Source organism: Podarcis cretensis (genome assembly GCF_951804945.1).
Source record: "Podarcis cretensis genome assembly, chromosome: 2".
In the NCBI taxonomy this organism is placed as follows: domain Eukaryota; kingdom Metazoa; phylum Chordata; class Lepidosauria; order Squamata; family Lacertidae; genus Podarcis; species Podarcis cretensis.
The window spans coordinates 15,471,871-15,492,532 of record NC_137171.1 but is presented as its reverse complement, the minus strand read 5'-3'; the positions used below and the strand labels follow the sequence as shown (position 1 = coordinate 15,492,532).

The 20,662-nt window shown below is 46.6% G+C and overlaps 1 protein-coding gene across 4 annotated transcripts in view; it reads right to left on the bottom strand.

Moving 5' to 3' along the window:
* Window positions 1–20,662, bottom strand: part of ASIC1 (acid sensing ion channel subunit 1) — a 220,945-nt gene that overhangs the window by 11,244 nt on the left and 189,039 nt on the right. For 3 of the 4 annotated variants that reach the window (XM_079966392.1, XM_079966390.1, XM_079966391.1), the window contains 3 exons: window positions 6,726–6,876; window positions 5,174–5,301; window positions 1,175–1,325 (listed from right to left, as the gene is read on the bottom strand). In XM_079966392.1, coding sequence (XP_079822518.1) covers window positions 1,175–1,325; window positions 5,174–5,301; window positions 6,726–6,876 — 430 coding nt within the window. Of the gene's footprint in view, window positions 1–1,174; window positions 1,326–5,173; window positions 5,302–6,725; window positions 6,877–16,700; window positions 17,814–20,662 lie in introns of those variants that run through there. The other variant, XM_079966389.1, reaches the window with a different exon arrangement.

The following is a 20,662-nucleotide window of genomic DNA, read 5'->3' as shown; positions in this document are numbered from 1 at the left end:
TGGGTTTCGGTAGTCCGCAACCCGAAAAAACGCAACCTGAAGCGGTTGTAACCCGAGGTATGACTGTACATTTCCTTTGTATCTCTAGTTGCATTCAGGGTTCTCAGAGACCTTGTAAGACAGAGACCTGATAAAGGAAAAAAGAAAAAAAAAACCAAACTAAAAAACCAAACAAAAACCAAAGCAGTCATTACATAAGCAAAGCTGGATATAAGTCTCTGCTGCTGATCTCAAATCCTGATTCCATCTCCTTCTCCAGAAATCTGAATACCATTTGACAGGATCAGCCTGCCTTTGGAAAAAAACAACAACTCTTCCCTCTCTTTCTCCTCATACATCTGCACTATTATTTTGCCTGCCCTCATCTCCCCAGGAGATGCAACTGACTGGAATAATTAATTCATATTTATTATGCTAATTGCATCCCTTGACAAGGATTTCTGCTTAACAGGAAAGATTGAATACAGACCAAGGTGGGCTGGTTGAGGGAGCGCTGGGTTGTGTTAAAGGATGCACTCAGTATACAGAATGGGAGTGGCTGCAATTAGGGAACAGCTATAATAGTTATAATTAAGCTTGAACCAAAAGGGGGGGGGCTTTTCATAAACATTTTCAGCAGCCCCGAAAACTTTGATTTTGCAAAGGCTTGAAAATATTCTACAATTCAGGAAGCAATACCCTCACGTCTGGCAGTGAAGGAACCTCCAGAAGGCCCTTGCAGCTGGACTTCAGTGTCCGGGTTGAACGATGGGGTGGAGACGCTCCTTCAGGTATACTGGACTGAGGCTGTTTAGGGCTTTCAAGGTCAGCACCAACACTTTGAATTGTGCTTGGAAACGCTTGCTCCGTGCATTACAGGGCCAGTTTCGCGGCACCTTCAGGACTGCTGCAGCCCAGTGGTGTAGCATGGGTTGCACCCTTAAGAATTTTGTGCCCCGGGCCACCACCCCTGTGCCCTCCCTGCTACGCCACTGTGCTAACTCACAAGTACACATGGCATGCCAGAGCACCACCAGACCAGTGTGCCTATTCATGAGGAACTATGCTCTCGTAGGTAAGCAGGGGAATCCTGATCTTTCAAAGTATTATCCAGAAGGCTTCTTTTAAATCTTTCTGTGCAATTGTTGTGGCCTCCACCCTTTGCTCTGCCACCGGCTCCATCGCTCCATCTTACCAGGCATGTGCACCATGCGGCAGTTGCAGTTCTCCACCAGGTAGCGGGTCTCACAGTCGATGCGGCAGGCTGCAATGCTGTAGGTATCGTAGAATTCAGATTCCATGGTCACCGACTTGCAGTCACCCCAAGGTGGAGGAAGGTAGATGAGCTGCACGGAGAATGGGCGAAGAGGGGCTGAGAATGGCACTACACAGTGCTTCAGCAGGGCCTCATCAGACCTCATCCTTCCTCTCCCACTTTCACAAACAGAGGAAGTGTGGTCAACATGGACTACAGTTCCCATCACCCAGGTCTATTTGCCCTAGTGCAGGCATGGCCAAACTTGGCCCTCCAGATGTTTTGAGACTACAATTCCCACCATCCCTGACCACTGGTCCTGTTATCTAGGGATGATGGGATTTGTAGTCCCAAAACATCTGGACGGCCAAATTTGGCCTTGCCTACCCTTGTGGCTGGGGTCGATGGAACTTGTATTCAAACGATATCTGCCTCTGCTGCCTTGGCTCCACAATTGCACCTGCAATGTCGACAGGCAGGAAACCAGTGTGGGCTGAATGCAAAGGCCATGTGAACAAGCAGAAGGCCAGATGCCAGAAAATACGGGCCTATCACAACTCTTGCTCTCACAAGAAGATATCACACTGTGCCAGAGCTGATTCAAGCTAGAACAAAAAGGCACATGTTACAACCCTCCTATTACTGTAACACAGGATTACAGGAGTGAGATCTCATGTTTGAATCCTCTCCCGTGATCACAAACTCTTTGAAAGTGGAAATGCTAGTTCAGACAGGTTGAAAAGCAGTGGGCAGATATTTCATTTTCATGTTATTTATTCAGGTGGCATCTTTATCCTGCTCTTCACCCAAAGAACTCAGGTTAGCATAAATGGATCTCTCCCCATTTATTTATCTTGTGCAACTATCTTGTGAAGTTGGGCTGAGAGGTAGCAATCTGCTCAAAGTCACCTGGTAGACTTTGCGGGTGAGTCCAAGCTGAACCCTCCATAAGCGGCTCACAGGGGTCATTTAAGTGGCCCACGAGTTGCCCCCAAACCAAGCTGCCTGCTCGTCGAGTCCCCACGTGCTGCGCTAAACTGGTGCAGCACAGCATGGGGACTCGCTTCCATGGTGCTGGAAATTGCGTCTGCGCAGACGCCAGAAATTGCAGGTGTGTGCGCTCTGGCCCACGGAGGGATCCGCTAGAGTGAACCGCCCCAGGCAAGGTAAATCTTGCTGACCCCTGCTCTAATGGCTATGCCAATTGGCTGTATTTTTTGCTTTATAAGACTCACTTTTTCCCTCCTAAAAAGTAAGGGGAAATGTGTGTGCGTCTTATGGAGTGAATGCAGGCTGCACAGCTATCCCAGAAGCCAGAACAGCAAGAGGGATTGCTGCTTTCACTGCGCAGCGATCCCTCTTGTTGTTCTGGCTTCTGAGATTCAGAATATTTTTTTTTCTTGTTTTCCTCCTCCAAAAACTAGGTGCGCCTTGTGGTCTGGTGTGTCTTATAGAGCGAAAAATACGGTACTTGCAAGTAAGCAAGTGTCAGGGAGAAAGGTTCTACTCTAGCCTCTTCCCTAATGTGACATATTCCCCTGCGCATTGGGTTTTTGGAGATTGGAAGGGATTGGGTCATGTAATATTGTAATACTTATTGCTGCAAGCACTTTGGAGAGGGCTGGAAAAGTGGTACAGAAAAATGTTTTAAAAAGTAAATAAAAAGTCTGTTTGCATTCTCAAAAAAGTCTGTTTGCATTCTTTGTTTTGCTTTTAACACACACACACAATTCCCCCCCCAAGACATCCACCATGTCTTCAAGCACATATTTCCTCCTAGTTTCTATTATCTCCCGCTGAGTTTTCGTTATTAAATATTCCAGCTGAAATTAATAACTCACCAAATCTGCTCTATTCATGCTGATGATTGTGATTCACTACTTGAGCGTGGAAGAGTGGTTAGAATCTATCCTTTTAGAGCCTTTCGCCCTCCCCAAACTTTGATGTTAAAAGGATGGTTTATTTTTTTATGTTACGCATTTTAAAGAATAATTATATACCCATTTCTCAACAAAAATGCTTCTGAAAGCAGCTTCCTTACAACACAGGGGCAATAATAAAACACAGCAATGAATATGTAGGCTTATATACTGAGGATGTTCCCATGCAGAGAAGGGTAGAAGTCAGAAGTCCTTGCTACCAACTTACTGTCACTAACCATTTGCTGGCACTCCCTTCACACCAAAGTCCTTTTGGACTTCCAGTACTTGGCATGACCAAGCTTGATAGCTCAGTTGGTTAGAGCGTGGTGCTGATAACGCCAGGATTGCAGGTTCAATCCCCATATGGGGCAAGCTGCATATTCCTGCATTGCAGAGGGGTTGGGCTAGATGATCCTTAGGGTCCCTTCCAGCTCTACAATTCTAACAACAACAACAACAACAACAACAACAACAATAATGAAATGTTTTATTATATTATTTTCCCCAGCCACTCCGGGAGGTTCTCAGCAGACTAGTAAAATCAAGACAAAACATCAAACATTCAAAACCTCCCTAAACAGGGCTGCCTTCAGATGTCTTCTAAAAGTCAGATAGCTGCTTATTTCCTTGACATCTGATGGGAGGGTATTCCACAGGGCAGGCGCCACTACCGAGAAGGCCCTCTGCCTGGTTCCCTGTAACCTCACTTCTCGCAGGGAGGGAACCACCAGAAGGCCCTCGGAGCTGGACTACAGTGTCCGGGCTGAACGATGGGGGTGGAAACGCTACTTCTGGTATTCTGGGCTGAGGCTGTTTAGGGCTTTAAAGGTCAGAACCAACACTTTGAATTCTATTCAACACTATGATTCTATTTCTCCTACTTGGTACCTGTATTAGATGTGAATTAACTTTGTGCATGTGCTATTGTTATTCTAAGCTCTCTGTTTGTGCGTGAGCGCATTTTTATATTTGCAATTGTAACTACTTCTCTATATGTTTTTATTATATTGTAAATTGCTTTCGGCTGATGAATGAGGAGCAATTCATAAATGAAATGAGTACAGTTGTAGCTTGGTTTTCAAGCAGCTTAGTTCTCGAACGTTTTGGCTCCCGAACTCTGCAAACCCAGAAGTGACTGTTCTGGTTTGCGAGCTATTTTTGGAAGCCGAATGTCCGATGGGGCTTCCATGGCTTCTGATTGGCTGCAGGAGCTTCCTGCATCCAATCAGAAGCCGCGCTTTGGTTTCTGAACATTTTGGAAGTTGAACAGACTTCCAGAATGGATTCCGTTCGACTTCCAAGGTACGACTGTACTAGATTTCACTTTCCGGAGTTTTTCTGGCTCTAAACTATCCATTCAATACAGCTGTTGTCTTTGTCATCAGCAAGAAAAAGAAGAGGGGATTCTACCATAGCTGTCAACCGTCCCTTATTTGGCAGGAAAGTCCCTTATCTCAGCACTGTGTCCCACAGCTGTCCCTTATTGATGATGTCCCTTAAATTTCCCGGGTTTCAAAGGAAGCAGCTCCTCTCCCTCCCTCCCTGCCAGCCAGGGAGGAGGGAGGCTCCAACTGTGTTGCTTGGCTGCGTTGCTCACCCAATAAGGAGTCTGACTGGGGGGGTGGAGCTTGCATGCCTTGTGCCGATCAAATCGGCCGCGTTGCCTGGGGACTCGCCTTTGCTCAGCGCTTCCCAGCAGAGAGGTGATGGTGGTTTTCCTTGCTGCATCCCCTTTGCCGGGTTGCTGCGCTGTGGGAACCACAGCTTGAAGCTTCGTTTGGCTGCTGGCTGGGCTTTCTGCCTTTGGCTTGGAGGGGCTCAGAAGGTGAACATACCTGTGCTCTGAAAATCCCTTATTTTCGAGGCTGATCCCTTATTTTCGAGGCTGCTGGTCCCTTATTTTCAAATCTGTAAGTTGACAGCTATAGAATCTACTCTCCTGCTGCCTAGACCTTGGGGATGTGCTAGTACAGATATCTGAGGCTGGTTGAAAGGGGAGGGAATGTTCACATCTTACCCGCTGTTCCTGGCAAGAGACAAATGTCTGAAATCCAGGTGCCACCCCAAATCCCAGCTGGTCAATGCAGGGTGGCTCATCCTGGCTGTGGATCTGCACCTTAATCCCAGCTTCAAATGAGGTCTCATCTACAGAACAGAGAGATGGAGAGTAGAAAAGGGGGCTGAGGTGATCACAGCAGGGCTCAAGCTCAGAGCCAGAAAGCGAAGGCCCTTCTCCTTACCTTGCATCGATAGGGAGATACATGGGGACCAAAGAGGGAAAATACCCCCCTGTCTGATTCACAGCCCACCCCCTGCATCAATCAATACCATCTACCGTATTTTTAGCTCTATAAGACGCACTTTTCCCCCTTCAAAAATTATGGGGAAATTTGTGCGCGTCCTATGGAGCGAATGCAGGCTCCTTGGCTTCAGCGATAGCAATGCGAAGCCTCCGAAGCGCAGAGGGAGAGCTCCCCCCACACTCCGGAGGCTTGCGGATACCCGCCTGAAGCCTGGAGAGCGAGAGGGGTCGGTGCACACCGATCCCTCTTGCTCTCCAGGCTTCGCTTTGCTGGAGAGGCGCTGCACAGTTTTCCCTCTGTGTGCAGCACCCCTTCAGTGAAGCGGGAGGAGAAATGGAAGGGGCTCTGTTTCTCCTGCCGCTTCGCTGAAGGGGTGCTGAGCAGAGAGGGGGAGAATTTCCCCCCCCCCTGTTCTCCTCCTCCTATGGTCCAGTGTGTCCTTTATAGAGCGAAAAATACAGTACATTTTTAGCTTTATGTGATCAGAGCCAGAATAATCTGGAGACTTAAACCAGAAATCAGTCCTCCCCACTTCATTTTTTTAAAAAAGCAAGGCTGAGTCCAGGAATGCATAAAGTAATACAGATAAAAGTAAATCTTCCCAGAACATTTCTTAGCTGCACCTAGAACCGATCCATTCATTAGCTGGGGAAAAGGTCTTCCAAGTCAAAGGGAAAGATTCCCAGAGAGGGTTGTGTTCGAACACCCCGCTTTATTGAAATCAAGGCCCAGCCAGGGACCCAGAAAGCTCCTCCCATGGGATCCATGGTGACCTTTGACCTGGGATTCAGGCTTCACTTCCCACCCCGCCTCACCGTAGCCTTGACAACATATTCCCCCTACAAGGAACAATGTGCTATTTGTAGATAAGAGGCATCGCCTTCCCTAGCTATGATCAGCTGGTTGCCATGGTGAGACACATAGGACACAAATTGGGGGGGGGGGAGTGACTGAAAGGAAGGGAAGAGAGAAAGTGCGGTGTGGGTTTAAGGAGTCAGCGCAGGTCTAGAAAAGCAACGAAGCAGAGAGAGACCCACTGGGTTGAGGAATGGGGCAAGGAGGCAGAATGTGGAGTGATCAATGGGAAGCTGGAACAAAGGGTGGGGTATTTCTGGGAGGAAGCATCAAGAGGGATGCGGTGCGGGAGGCAGAGGTCTGAGAAGATGAGGCAGCAGCAGAAGAGGAGAAATCGTTATGTGGCACAAAGGAAAATATAGATAAGGGAGGAGTCAATGTAGAGTCAGGGAAACCAGGAGTAACTCTTACCTGTCTCTCCCCAGACAGGGAGATACTCATCTTGCTGAATGTCCAACATGATCTCCAAGCCGTTCCCCGTTCCTCCCTTATTGGTGATGCGTGGTGGCTTGTCAGGCTGACCTGAGTTGAATGTGTAGCACTTTCCGTAGCGTGTGTACACCTGTGGAGGAGAACGGAAGAACAAAAATTAGACAAGGAGATAGAATATTCCTTTAGAGTCCATGTGTCCCTGCCAGCTCTTGATGGTCAAGAGAAAGCCTGGCGTATCGCTCCATCACGCTCTGCAGGTAGGCATAATAAGCAAGATTCCCAGGATGTCCTTTCAGCACCAGGGACAGCTCCTGGCCATCTGGAGTTTTGCAGCTTTCCTAATAACATAATCTCAATGACCTTGATGCCATAGGGATACTGGGAGTGTACAAGTAAATTGCCTGGAAGGAATGTGGAATGTACTGGATTTGAGTGGTGGGGCTGCAATGTGTGACAGAAGCAGAACTGGAGCATTGTCATTCTACTGCAATTTCCTTTGTGACTCAGGTTTTGGGTTATGCATTCACCAATGGCCCTGCAGAGAATGAGAACCAAAGGCAACACAGTGAAGTCAAGAGAACTCAAGTTCCAGAGGCAAATATTCATCAGTTGCCCACCCGCCCCAAACCTTGCTGAAAAAGGTTAACTTCAGCTGTGCTAGTATTTAGACTCTACTGGGTAATTAATCATTTGAAGATGCTCAGATAATGGTCCCTGCCAGGCAATTCATGTAACAAATAGGCTGAGAAGTTAGATTTGGCAGCTGGTACCCAAGGAATACTGAAGTGTTTTGTAGATACCAGCTGAGTTAAGTCCATCCCATCCAGCGCTTATGTAATGTATATGTTTAAGCTAAAGTCTTAGGTGATAAAAACGGGGCGCAGGCTGGGAATGAGTTCACCCAGTGACAGTAAGTGATCACACCAGGGATATACTCATATCACAGCTTCTGGGTTTGTTTTCTTGCCCCAATTCCAGGATCCCTTAGAAGCGTGAGGCAGGTTTCTCTCTGTCTCCCAGTGTAGTTTCCGAGCGCCTTGCATGCTCCAGTAGCTGCAATTGCTTTCCAATTAGCGCAATATCGGTAGCTGCATGCTCCTATTCCCCCACAGTGGATGTGTTTGCTCATTTGAAGTCATGTCGCTTTTCATAATGACAGAGCTAACCATTGGTACCTTGCAGAGCCGAGCCTTTATAGCTCATCAAAGACTTTGTGGGCCTGAATTATCCCTTCTCCTTGTGCTAATATATGATCCAACATCCTTGTTTTGTCCATTACACCTGAGAAGACACAGAGGTTTTTTCTTCTTGATTTAAGGAGGCTCACAATAAAAGTATTTTGTGAATTCCCCAGTGTACTCTTCTCCCTTCCCACGGTTGATGCTATAGGGTTCCATGTCCTTTCTAGGCTCCATCCTGCCCCTGTCTTTGCTCCATGTTGGGTATATAGCACACAAATCCCGGTGCCTAGCCTTGATTTGAAAATCAATACTAAGCCGAACATAAAGTGGCCGCTGTTTTATACAGTAGGCTCATGTTACAATGAACACAGTCAATTTTGGGAGACAAAATGCAATTTGAAGGGATGGGGAAGAAAAAGCTTTTTGTAAAACAAAGGACAGAAGCAGCCTTTTCCTTAAGGTTGCATAGATGTTTGAATATGTTGTTGTTGTTTAGTTGTTTAGTCATGTCCGACTCTTCGTGACTCCATGGACCAGAGCACGCCAGGCACTCTTGTCTTGAATATATCTGTTCTATTAGTTATATTAAAGAGGAAGTAATATGGGCATTAGTTGTTATCATGCAACAATAGAATTTGGGGTAGATTTTGATTATTTTTTAATTGATTGTATATGCATTCATCATTATGTCTGTCTGAGAAACATATTTCTTTAAATTATAAAAACTGTTCAAGTCACTTTCCTGAGGAATCGATTTGTGCTTTAAACACACTGGGATTCCCCAACAAATATTGGCTTATACCATTTTGGGTTTTCTTCTATTTTGCTGTGTTGTTTTTTTTTTTTTAAATAAATATTATGATTATTATAACCACTGGCCAAACCACTCTCTGTTCCATTACTAGAAATGTTTGCCTAATCTTGTAGTTGTTTTTCACCTTGGAAAGTGCCTAATGGATATTGATACCTCTACTCAGTACAGTGGTGTGCTTGAATTTCAGGTATTATAAATAATATTCCATCCCTCTTATCTGCACTGACGGTGACTAGATAGAATTGGAAATTGCCTCTGAACATTTAATTGCATTACCAATTTTTATACCAGACTGTCTGCTGATCCAGTTTACAGGCACAGTCTGAATGCTGTGTTTGATAACTGAAATAAAGATGACTGTGTTCCTCAAATCTGAAATATAATTCTTTTCCCCTTTAAAAAAAAACAGGGAGGAAAATTTCCTTGCGATGAGAAGTCATGTCACAATGTTACTTTTAGTAATACAAGGAGGGAAAGTGTGTACTAGCTTCTCTGTATGTGAACTGATGCTTTGTCAAGCATTTAAACTTGGATGCATGCAAGTTCTTTTCAAGTAACTCGTTTTATTTCTTGCTTCTATTTGTGGACTAGCCAGTAAACATAAAAGCATTTGCTTTTTTGCGAACGCATAAAGACAGGATGATAAAGCTGTGCTGGAGGAAATACGATTTAAAATTATGATTCATGATTCATATGCATCAATAAAGGAAGATTAATTCTATTTCATTGAATTGCAAAATTAAGGAATGTTAGAAGTTTGTTGGAATGAAGTAATGTGGTTTTAGCAGAAATGATATAAAGGATTAGGTTAAAATTGATTTTTTAATTGGTGAAAGACGAGAATTACAGCATATTAAGATAAATTATTAGGATAAAAACAAAGCTGGAAAGGATTTGCTGAAACATCTAATTGAACTAGAATACAAAAAAGGGAGGTGTGAGGAGGTCAAGGAAATAAGCAAAGGAAAGAAAGTTATGTAAAGGTTTGATCTGTTATTTTTGTCAATTGTTTGTATCTTTTCTGTTTTTTCTTTTTCTTTTTTTTGTCCTTTTCTTTTTTTAATCTTTGTAATCTTTAAAATTTGAATAAATACTATTTTTAAAAAATAATAATTCTATTTCATTAATTGGAAAAATGGTGGGGTAAATGTCTAAACAGGAACTGAACATGCGCAGTCAGTGAAATAGGAACGGATGGGAAAGTATTAGAAATTAAGTATTTTACTGTGAGCCTCAAAGGAGGGAGGGAAAAGAAGCATCTTGGAAGCTGGATGGAAAGTCAATTTTTAAATTGGTGTTAAATTTGAATTAATTTGTTGTTAATTTGTTTAAAATTTGGAAAACTAATAAAAAATTCATTGGTTAAAAAAACGTTTGCTTTTATAAAGGTCCATTCAGAGTTAAACTTATATGAACATTGTGAACTGTATGAAAAATGAAACATCGTAGAACGAAGGCACCAAACTCAAGGAGACTTCTGCACTGACTTTGAATACTTGCATGTGTTACATTGCCAAGTTGTCTGATCTCTTTAAGTGGGAATCCTACCCATGGTGTGAAGTCTTTGTGGCATCTAACCTGCAACCCTGGGGATGTTGGAAGTCAATGAGAGTAAGCCGTTCAAAGGGGTGTTAATCATCTGATGAATTATGAATTTGTGTGCCTGGCTGGTGAATTATTAAAAGTCGTTCAGTCTTCATCAAAGTACTCCGGTCTCATGAGCAAGGATTCATTATTATGAAAAATGAATCCCTGAATTTAGCTCTCGGATATACAGAAAGCTCTATTCGTTCTCATGTGCCCAAGCAGTTTAAATGATACAAATCCCTACTTTGCAAAGAAAATGCATGGGAGCAAGGGGCTAGGGCTGGATGATAACTGGTTTTCAACATCGTGATGCATCGTCAGCTAAACATTGTGATATACCGATATACAGTCGTACCTCGGCTCCCAAACGCCTTGGGAGTCGTACGTTCCAGCTCCTGAACGATCGAAAACCGGAAGGGAGTGTTCCAGTTTTTGAACGTTCTTTTGGAAGCCGAACCTCCAACGGGGCTTCTGATTGGTTGCAGGAACTTCCTGCAGCCAATCAGAAGCCGTGCTTTGGTTTCCAAACGTTTCGGAAGTCAAATGGACTTCTGGAACGGATTCCGTTCAACTTCCGAGGTATGACAGTATCACAATGTCTGAAATAATGATGGAACTATGGAGAGGCACTGGCTCCATGTTTTTCCATGCACTGTGATTTTTGCTGGTGCCTACTCTTGCGCCTGGGACATGGGTGGCGCTGTGGGTTAAACCACTGAGCCTAGGACTTGCCGATCAGAAGGTCGGCGGTTTGAATTCCCGTGACAGGGTGAGCTCCCATTGCTTGGTCCCTGCTACTGCCAACCTAGTAGTTCGAAAGCACGTCAAAGTGCAAGTAGATAAATAGGTACTGCTCTGGTGGGAAGGTAAACGGCGTTTCCGTGCGCTGCTCTGGTTTGCCAGAAGTGGCTTCGTCATGCTGGCCACATGACCCGGAAGCTGTACGCCAGCTCCCTCGGCCAATAAAATGAGATGAGCGCCGCAACCCCGGAGTCAGCCACGACTGGACCTAATGGTCAGGGGTCCCTTTACCTTTGCCTTACTCTTGTGATTGGTTGCAAGAATCCAGAGAACCATTGGCTGGCTTCACGGTTTCCCCCACATTGTGATTTTTGCATAGCACACAAACACGCACATCATGATTCACGATATATTGTCACCACAAAAATAATGAAACTGATACGGGCTTTGAACTGGTTTTGGATGCAATATCAATATATCACCCAGACTTAAAAGGGGGCATCATTAGAGTCATGGCATCTGTGTCATGCAATACCACTGGAAGGGAAAGAGAAGAGACCCTTGAGTTTTCAAGGATGCTTCCATGGCCATTTGTACATTTGTGCAGCTTCCCTGCCTAGATGCTTCAGGCCTCTTGACTAAAAGGGTGGAAAAGCTGCCCAATTAGTCGAGCATTTCAACAGTCTCAGCTTCCAATATACTTTAAGAACTCTTATCGCTGTGAAGATAGACTTGAAAGCGCATGGCGATGTCTGGCAAAATCTACAAAGCCAGCAGGAGCTCAGCAGCAAGGCTTTCAGAATGCGTTGGGAGGGGCAAATAAATTCTGGTACCGGGAGAAAGATGCACAGGATGGGCTTTTGGATTTACTCAAATTCAAATTTATTAATAAGAGAAGCAAGTGCAGGGTGTAGCCAAGGATATATTCAAGCTGAACAGTGCAGTCCCGAGCATGTCAATAAATTAAGCCCCAGCTAATCCAAAAGCTGCAATCACTGAACTCAGTGAGACGTACTTAGGGTTGAGTTGTTGCAGTGCAACACAATGCACAAAGTATATGTCCAAGTCATGACGTTCAGGACTGCTGCCTAAGTTGCAAAGAGAATGCAGTTCATTTCAAGAGGGAGTTGGGCATGTTTAGCCTGGAGGAAAATTGTGTGTCGGAGGGGGGGGGCGGGTAAATACGATCAATATATAAACAAGGATCTTGCAGAAGTAGGAGTTAGAAGCGTCTATTTATTTAAGGAGCCAGGGTCTCTATTTAATGCAAGGGAAGGGTCTGAAATAATACACTTCCCAACCATTCCTGCACAGCTCAGAAAGCATGGGATGGCAGCATAGATGCCAACTCTCTGGTGTCCTAGGTGCCCAAGCACCCAAAAAATCCCCCAGGAAGTGGGCTGGGCACTCACAAATTTTGGTGCCAGGGCCATGCAAGCTGCATGGCACCCAGGGCCCTGGGCACCCAAGCTGGGACTCCTGGATGGCAGACATCAGAAGGCACTTTTCTAGCAGACACTGAAATGGTCTCCAAGAGCTACTGGCAAACCTAGAATCAGAATCAGACTAATGATGCTGGATAGCTCAGTTGGTTAGAGTGCAGTGATGATAATGACCAGGTTGCAGGTTCGATCACTGTAAGGGACAGCTGCATATTCCTGCACTGCAGGTTGTTGGGCTAGATGATCCTCAGGATCCCTTCCAATTCTATGATTCTTTGTCCTCCAGCCCTGCAGTATTCTGGATACACACATACACATGCCAGGGTCAGCATAGGAGCAAGAAAATGTGTCGGACACATACATATGAACAAACCTCACAAAGTTCAAATCATGCAGTGACTCTTAACCCAGTGGCGGAGGAAGGTTTGTGCGGTCTGCCCCGGATGCCATCCCTGAGGGGGGGTGACATTGCCGTGCCCTCCCTGGGCTGCCGCTCGCTGCTTGCGGCACCCCCCAAGGCTGCTGCTCACCATGCGCGGCACCCTCTGTGGGACGCCGCTCATCGCACATGCACCCCCGGGCCAGCCCTAAGGGGGTGTGTGACATTGCTGTGCCCCCCCCGGGCCGCTGCTCATGGCACCCCCCAAGGCTGCCGCTCACTGTGCATGGCACCCTCTGTGGGATGCCACTCACGGCACACCCTGTGGGACACTGCTCGTCGCACACAGCACCCCCAGGCCATCCCTGAGGGGGGTGACATTGCCATGCCGCCCCCTGGGCCAGCTCTCACCATGCACAGCAGCCCCCCAGGCTGCTGCTCACCATGCACGGCACCCTGGGGGGCCACTCGCCCTGCCCCCCGGGTGCATGCCACCCCGAGGGCCGGAGCACCTAGCTCTGCCTCTGCCTTAACCATCAGGGATGGGAATTGGGGTTCCTGCCATCTGTTACTGCAAACAAGCCCACCTCGTGGTTGGAAACAGAAGTATGTTAGCAGATCACGAAGAGGCTTAAAGATCTTCCCACACAAGTACCAGAAACAGCTCTGCGGGAGTGAGGCAGCCTGCCTCCAAGTTACTGGTGAACGTGTCATGCCTCTTGCAGGTCACAGCTAAACGTGAGTGAACACAACGCTCCCACGGCAAGATGTGCAGCCAGATTACATTCATGTTCATTCATAACAAGGTCACACTGAGTGAACTGGGGTGTGCGGCCAAGGAAGCGAGTGTAAAAGACAGCAGCCTGGGGCAGATTCCAGGTTTGCTTTTTATTAGAGAGCATGGCGCTTCGTTTCATGCACAAGGGATTTGAGAAGAGAAAGGGGGTGGCTAAAACAGTACGGTATATTTAGACCATCGTTCGGAGCGAAAATAAATACACTCATACATTTATTTTTAAAACCCAAACAATACAAACACTCAGATGAACAATCTATGATGAGTCATGATTGCAAATACACTCATAGACCGGCAAATCATACAGGGGAGGGTGGAATGGGACCATGTCACACAGATTAACCTTTGGTGGAAATTCCACATCTCTCCTCTTGTTTCATGGCTTCCGTCTACCACAAGATTCAGGCCTAGTTTAAACATACTGCTAAACCATAGTTTCCTGTTTTAGGAACGAGCTGAGGCAAGCCTCTGACATGCACTCTTTCTCTTTTCTCCTCCTTTGCATACGCAAGAAGAAGGCTGAAATATTCTGCTTTCACTTTAGAAATAACCACAGTTCCCTGTGTCATTTGAACTGTGGTAAGCAAGGATCAAATTAGCCAAATGTCCTGACTTGTTGGCTAGCCTGGTTGCAGCAAGCCATGGTTCCCTGTATTCTGAAATCACAGGGAACCGTTGTTAGTCTTAAAGTTGGTTAGTTAGTTCTAAAGTTTAGAATCCTGTAGGGAAGAAGACACTGGCAAAGCAGACACCAGCCAAGAGCAGGATTTAACCCTCTGCTAATCCGCTGCGGAGCAGGGAGTTCTTTCCTGCTGGGTGCAGCTTTGTTTTGGGTACATTTCCTGTGGGGAAACATACTGCAGAAATAGACTCCCTCCCCACCCAAGGGTCAACTTTGACAGGTGGGCGGGAACACCCTGTTGGGATGCATCCGGGGAAATGGGGGCATTTGGCCAGCAGCCAGGCGATCTCCAGTTCTTGGAACAGCATCAAACAGTGACACAAGCCTCAGATACCTTTAAAGACTTGGCACGCTCTAGTCAGCAGAGTGAATAACTTCTCACAACGGAAGTGGCAGACAGAGACATGTGTAAACATTATTTACAGGCGTTTATTCAGCATAGTTCAGGAACAAAGGAAAAAAACATGTCTGCTTCCCTTCTTGTCCAAGCACACAGCAAGATGGCAAAAGCAATATACAAATGGAAGTTCCCAGCAGACTTGGGCTGGAAGTAAACAAGCACGTGACACACAACAGTCATGCCTGTTCCTTTTAAGGTGGAACGGAACTATATCCTAACACGCCCACCTATCATTCACCTGGCACAATCAGGCGAGTGATTATGAAGAAGAAGCACATGGGTGGGAAGAGGATTATGAGAGGCCAAAGCTCACCTAGGTTAGCTTCTGCAATGTGAAACCATGATTTAACATTACATCTGCAGCAGACCTCAAGAGTCAGGCCCCCCGCCACACTTGCCAGTGCCAATCTCTAAATCTCCTTCATGAAGGCCATGAAACGTTCTGTGCTGAAACCTTGGACAGCAAGGCAGAACTAGTTCAGCCGTTTTTAACCTGGGTATTAAACTGGACCTATCGATGGGACACTGTTGATTTTCAAATGCTGCTTCTCGGTTACCATCGTTTTAGATTTGTCTGGTGCCCCTTAAGGGAGTGACCCACATTTCTAAATTGTCCAAGAACATTATAAAGGGTGCCTCTTGTTTCAGAACACCCTTGGCCCCTTAACAGCAGAACAGATGCCAGGGACACTGAGAACTCTTATTTCTGAATTCTGGCTGAGCAGCCATACTTTAAGAACTCCTTGTTTTCAGTACCCACAGGCTGCAACCTGCAACTCATCATTTAAGGTCTGTGGGTGTAGCATTTCTGATAGTCCTCTATCAACACACTTGCTACAATACTAATCTTCCAACTATTCAGCATATCACCCCATAGTGGTGGCAGGTTATAATCCAGAAATTCTTCTTGTGCCTTGAAATCTGCCTGAATTAGAAAATGCAGCTTCTGACACCTGCCCCCTTCCTTTCCGTTCATACCCTCCCCTGTAGTGAGCAGGATCCGCACCCTAGGTATGCAGCTCACCTGGCAGGCGTGAGGAGCCAATAAAAGCAGAGGAAGAAAACAGTTGGGAGGAGTCATGGCTGCCTCGCCTGATTTTGGCAGCAGACTCGGAAGTACACGGGGCAAATCTCTGGGTCACATCCTGGTTACTTTACCTATACTCTGCTCCCTTTCCTTCGCTTTCTCTCGTCCCATTAAGTAGTTAGACAGCCACCTCCTTAGTCTAGAGTTGGACTAACTCTGCTCCAGTTTGCAAACAAGATTAAATTATGGAATTCAACAAATATTCATACTTGTGGTTATTTTTGCATAATATGTTCTGCTTTCAGGTTTCAAACTTTGAAATAATGTGGAATTCTTGGGGGGAAAGGTAGGGTTGGGAGATGTGAAACATATCCTCCTGTTCTAACCACAAAGGCCCACTGAGCCCCCACTTCTGGTTGCATGCTATTAACATTCAAAAGAGCCAGAAACTTGCTGAAATTCCCCAAACAGTAAATGGTGCACCACACATTGCCAAGTTATATGTTTGCAGACCATGTACGGGCACAATACTGTCATAACTTATTGTTACACACATACACACACGCGCGCGCGCGCACACACACACACACACACACACACACAAAACGTTAGCATGAAAAGACTGCCACAGCTCTGCAAAGAAACAAACCTTTTATTCCTCAACAATTCCTAATGCATTTGGCACCGAGCTTTCATTCCGGGCTGCCAAGGAGATACTCACACCTTCTGGGGACATGGCAAAATTCGAGGACCCTTTACCATGTTGAAACAGCCGTTCTGCAATTGCACGGTACACAACGCATCTCTAAGGCCCATCCCACCTATAACACTCTGCCCTTCCTCACCCCCTGCTCCGGTGGGGCAGCTGGCCTCCCCAAGATCCCCCTTCCCCTGCCCTGACTCACAGTTGTGAAGTTGTGGGGGCCGCAGCGCTCGCCCTGGAAGCGGCAGGAGAGGAGCATCTCCTCCAGCTGGTGGCCCAGCCTGTCGAGCAAGCGCCGCGTGGACTGCTCCTGCGGTGGCAAAGGCGGCAGGTAGTGGGAGAAGTTGAGCAGGCTCCCCAGCCAGAGCCACCGGGGGTCCCGCATCACGGCCCCCACGGCCGGCACGGGCTGCAGGTCCTTGTTGAGGAGCCCCAGCCAGTAACCGCTCAGGTGGAGGTCTGCCCGGCTCATGCGGCGCAGGAGGAGCAAGTTGTTGTTGCAGAGAGTCACAGCCGGAAAGGTGAGCTGGCGGGCGTAGAGGAGGTGGACCTTGGTGTGGACAGGCCAAGAGAGCAGGTAGCGGATGCGGTTGGAGGACCAGGTGGCCAGCAAGGCCACAGAGCCCAGGAACGCCAGGAGCCAGAAGGCCCGGCGAGGGCACGATCGGTGTCCCGAGAGGACATGGCGGAGCCCGTGGAACTTTGTTTGCTCCAGGAGATAGAAGAGAGGCGGGTGGGTGGCACAACCAGACCAGCTGCCTTCCATGTCGCCAAGAAGAGGGCTGAAGAGGAGCTCCCTCGAGCTTGTCTCCCGTCCGCACTCCTCGCCACATCACCTCATCTCCCTGCTTCTTTCCTAATGATCTCTCGCTCAACTTCGACTGTCAGAGGGAGGCCAAGCTGGGAGATGCGGAGCGCGCGTCTGCCTGCAGCTTCCTTGGGCAGGAGCAGCTCGCAGCATCTACGGGTTCCAAAAGAGGCAGCTGTGCCTAGCGGGGGAGCTGTTTGGCTCAGGCATCGGAAGAGCCACCTAGAGCATGCCAGAGGCAGGCAGAGAACGGCAAGGAGGGGAGATCCAGGGAGATGCAATAGCAAAGGAGAGAGAGAGAGACAGAGAGACAAGAGAGAGAGGCGGGAGCTTGGGATGGGAAGTGTTGACAAGGAGGGAAAAGACACAGATATTAGGGTGCTGGAGGAGGGAACAATGCAGAGGGAGAGAGAGGCAGAGAGAGACGGAGACAGACAGAGAGAGAGCATGTATGTGATTTGGGAGGAAATGGCACCTGAGAGTCAGCAAGATAAGTCCAAGTGCAGCCCGGCCCCCCTGCCGTCAGCTCAATTGACTGAAGGCTTCTTCTCAGCTAGCAACAAATGCCCTTAAACTGTTTGGCTGCAGCTGTCTGCAGCAACCACCTCCCCACCCCTGCGACAACATCCACTCATGGCCCCCCTCTCGATAGCATGCCATGCGCTGGTCAGTCTCTGCAACTACTGCACTGGCTCCCCCCCTCTATGTGCACCCACAAGCTGGGGCACGCACAGTGCAGCAGGTGCAGCCTGGAAGGTGAGCTCCCTTGTATTTGTGGCAGGGATCCCAGATATCGGCAGGAGTGCTATTTACACATAGTTACATGATCAGGGGGGGACGCGGGTGGCACTGTGGGTTAAACCACAGAGCCTAGGGCTTGCTGATCAGAAGGTCGGCGGTTCGAATCCCCACGACGGGGTGAGCTCCTGTTGCTCGGTCCCTGCTCCTGCCAACCTAGCAGTTCAAAAGCACGTCAAAGTGCAAGTAGATAAATAGGTACCGCTCCGGCGGGAAGGTAAACGGCGGTTTCCATGCACTGGTTTGGTTTGCCAGAAGCAACTTAGTCATGCTGGCCACATGACCCGGAAGCTGTACGCCGGATCTCTTGGCTGGTAAATCGAGATGAGTGCTGCAACCCCAGAGTCGTCCGTGACTGGACCTAACAGTCAGGGGTCCCTTACATGATCAGGGAGTATCAAGAGTATCAATGCAACCGGAAATCAAGGGGCTCATAAAGGCAGTCTCCTGGCACAATCCTGTGCATCAGTGGCGTAGCGTGGGGGGTGCAGGGGGGGCGGGCCGCACCGGGCGCAACATCTGGGGGTTAGGGTTAGGGGGCGCAAATCCACGGGTTAGGGGGCGCAAATCCACGGGTTAGGGGGCGCAAATCCATGGGTTAGGGGGCGCAAATCCACGGGTTAGGGGGCGCAAATTACTTGCCTTGCCCCGGGTACTGACAACCCACGCTACGCCACTGCTGTGCATGTTTATCTACCAGTTTGAGGACAACTCTTTTGGAGCTCTTCACAATCTCTTCTTGTTTCAACAACACTGAACCATCAACCCTCTCGACCACCTCGATGCTCACCCCTGAGTCAAGATCATTTATGAACAAGTTAAAAAGCACAGGTCCTAATAGTGATCCTTGTGGGGCTCTAGGCCCCTCCATGGGGAGAACTGTCCAATTATCCCTACTTCCTGCGACTTAACCAATCCACAAGAGGACCTCTCTTCTGATTCCACGACTGCTAAGCTTACTCAGGAGTCTTTGGCGAGGTGCGTTGTCAACAGGCTTTTGATAGTCCAAGTACCCTTTATCAACCAGATCATCTGTATTAATATGATTGTTGTCACTCTTAAAGAACTCTGGTAGATTATTGTGACAGCGCCTTGGTCACAATGTGGTGGAAAAGTGGGATACAAATCATATATATATGATTTTATTAGAGTTTATAAAGAGGAACATGAAGCTTAATATCATATATCTTGTCCAAACTAAAAAACAGTAATCTAAAATAAAAACATAGAGAGAAAGGGGGGGGGAGAGAAAGATTGAGAAAAAGAAATAGAAAAGGGATTAAAAGAGAGAGAAAGAAAAATAAAGTTCAGAAACTAAAGAACTTCCGATTCTTTGTCTGTCTACAATATTCACTCCATCCACTTAAATACAACACTCAACAACACCACTTTCTATAAACAAAGATTGTCTTCAATCCTCAAATTCAAATGTCACTATTTCTTTTTCATGGAAGGAGTCCAGGAGAGTTTTCCAGTCTTTAGTAAATGTCAACAAGGACTTTTCTCTGATTAAGCAGGTCAATCTCGCCATCTCAGCTAAGTCCGTTAATTTCAAGAACCCTTCTGAAAGGTGGGCTACAAATCTAACGAACACTTAAGGTTGCTCCTTGCTTTGAGGACATTTTCCTTCTCCTGGGTGTTGATGGGGTCCCATAAGGCACTGCTGTCCAGCCGGGACTTAACTTTTCCTTCTTCAACAAAAAGCATAGTGCTTCTTTCCTTAGTAGTGCTAGCTTTTTGCAGGGTCATGATGCCACCTAGTGACTAGTCAATGTATATGTACAGTAGTTTATGCCACCAAAGAATAAGTGGAGTCAGAGATCTTCCCACATACAAAAGGGATGGAGTGGGCAATATCTAGGGATCTGGGGAGGTTAGGAATGGGGAAGGTGGGCATAGGAAAGTCTTCATTTTTTCCCCTTAGAAAGACCGAGGGTTCTTGTAGAACCAACTACTGACCCAGGAAGGAGAACCAACAATGGAAACCTGAGCTGGTGTAAGTTAAATGTCAACAGTGAAATTTGAAAATGTCCAGAAAGTCCTATTCCTGTTGTGAAATCTTGCCAAAGATTCAGTTGGTGCAAGAATTTTATTTCCGTTGTAGACAACAAAGTCGAGAGCCTATTGGGGTGGGGTATGAATTGCAATCTTCTTTTTTCCAAATTTTGTATTTATACATTTCAAATTTATACATTTCACTGATTTTACAATCCATTTAACATTTCAAAATTTGACTTCCTTCCCCCTCTTTCTGCGATTCCTTAAATTTCTTTTTTAACATCTTCTGCATATCCAAATTCATTTAACTTGCTCATTTAATTATCTACTGTAAATATATAGTCTTATAAACTGCAGGTTATTACCATAATCCTGCTAATGTTTTTATCTGTTTGCAATTTATCTGTAAATATCCAATAAGCCATTTCTATTCTTTTAGAAAAATTCTGTTATCTTGATTTCTTATTCTTTTGGTAAGTTTCGCCATTTCTGCATATTCCATAAGTTTTTGTATCCGTTCTTCCTTTACTGGGACTTCTGCTTCTTTCCATTTTGGGGCA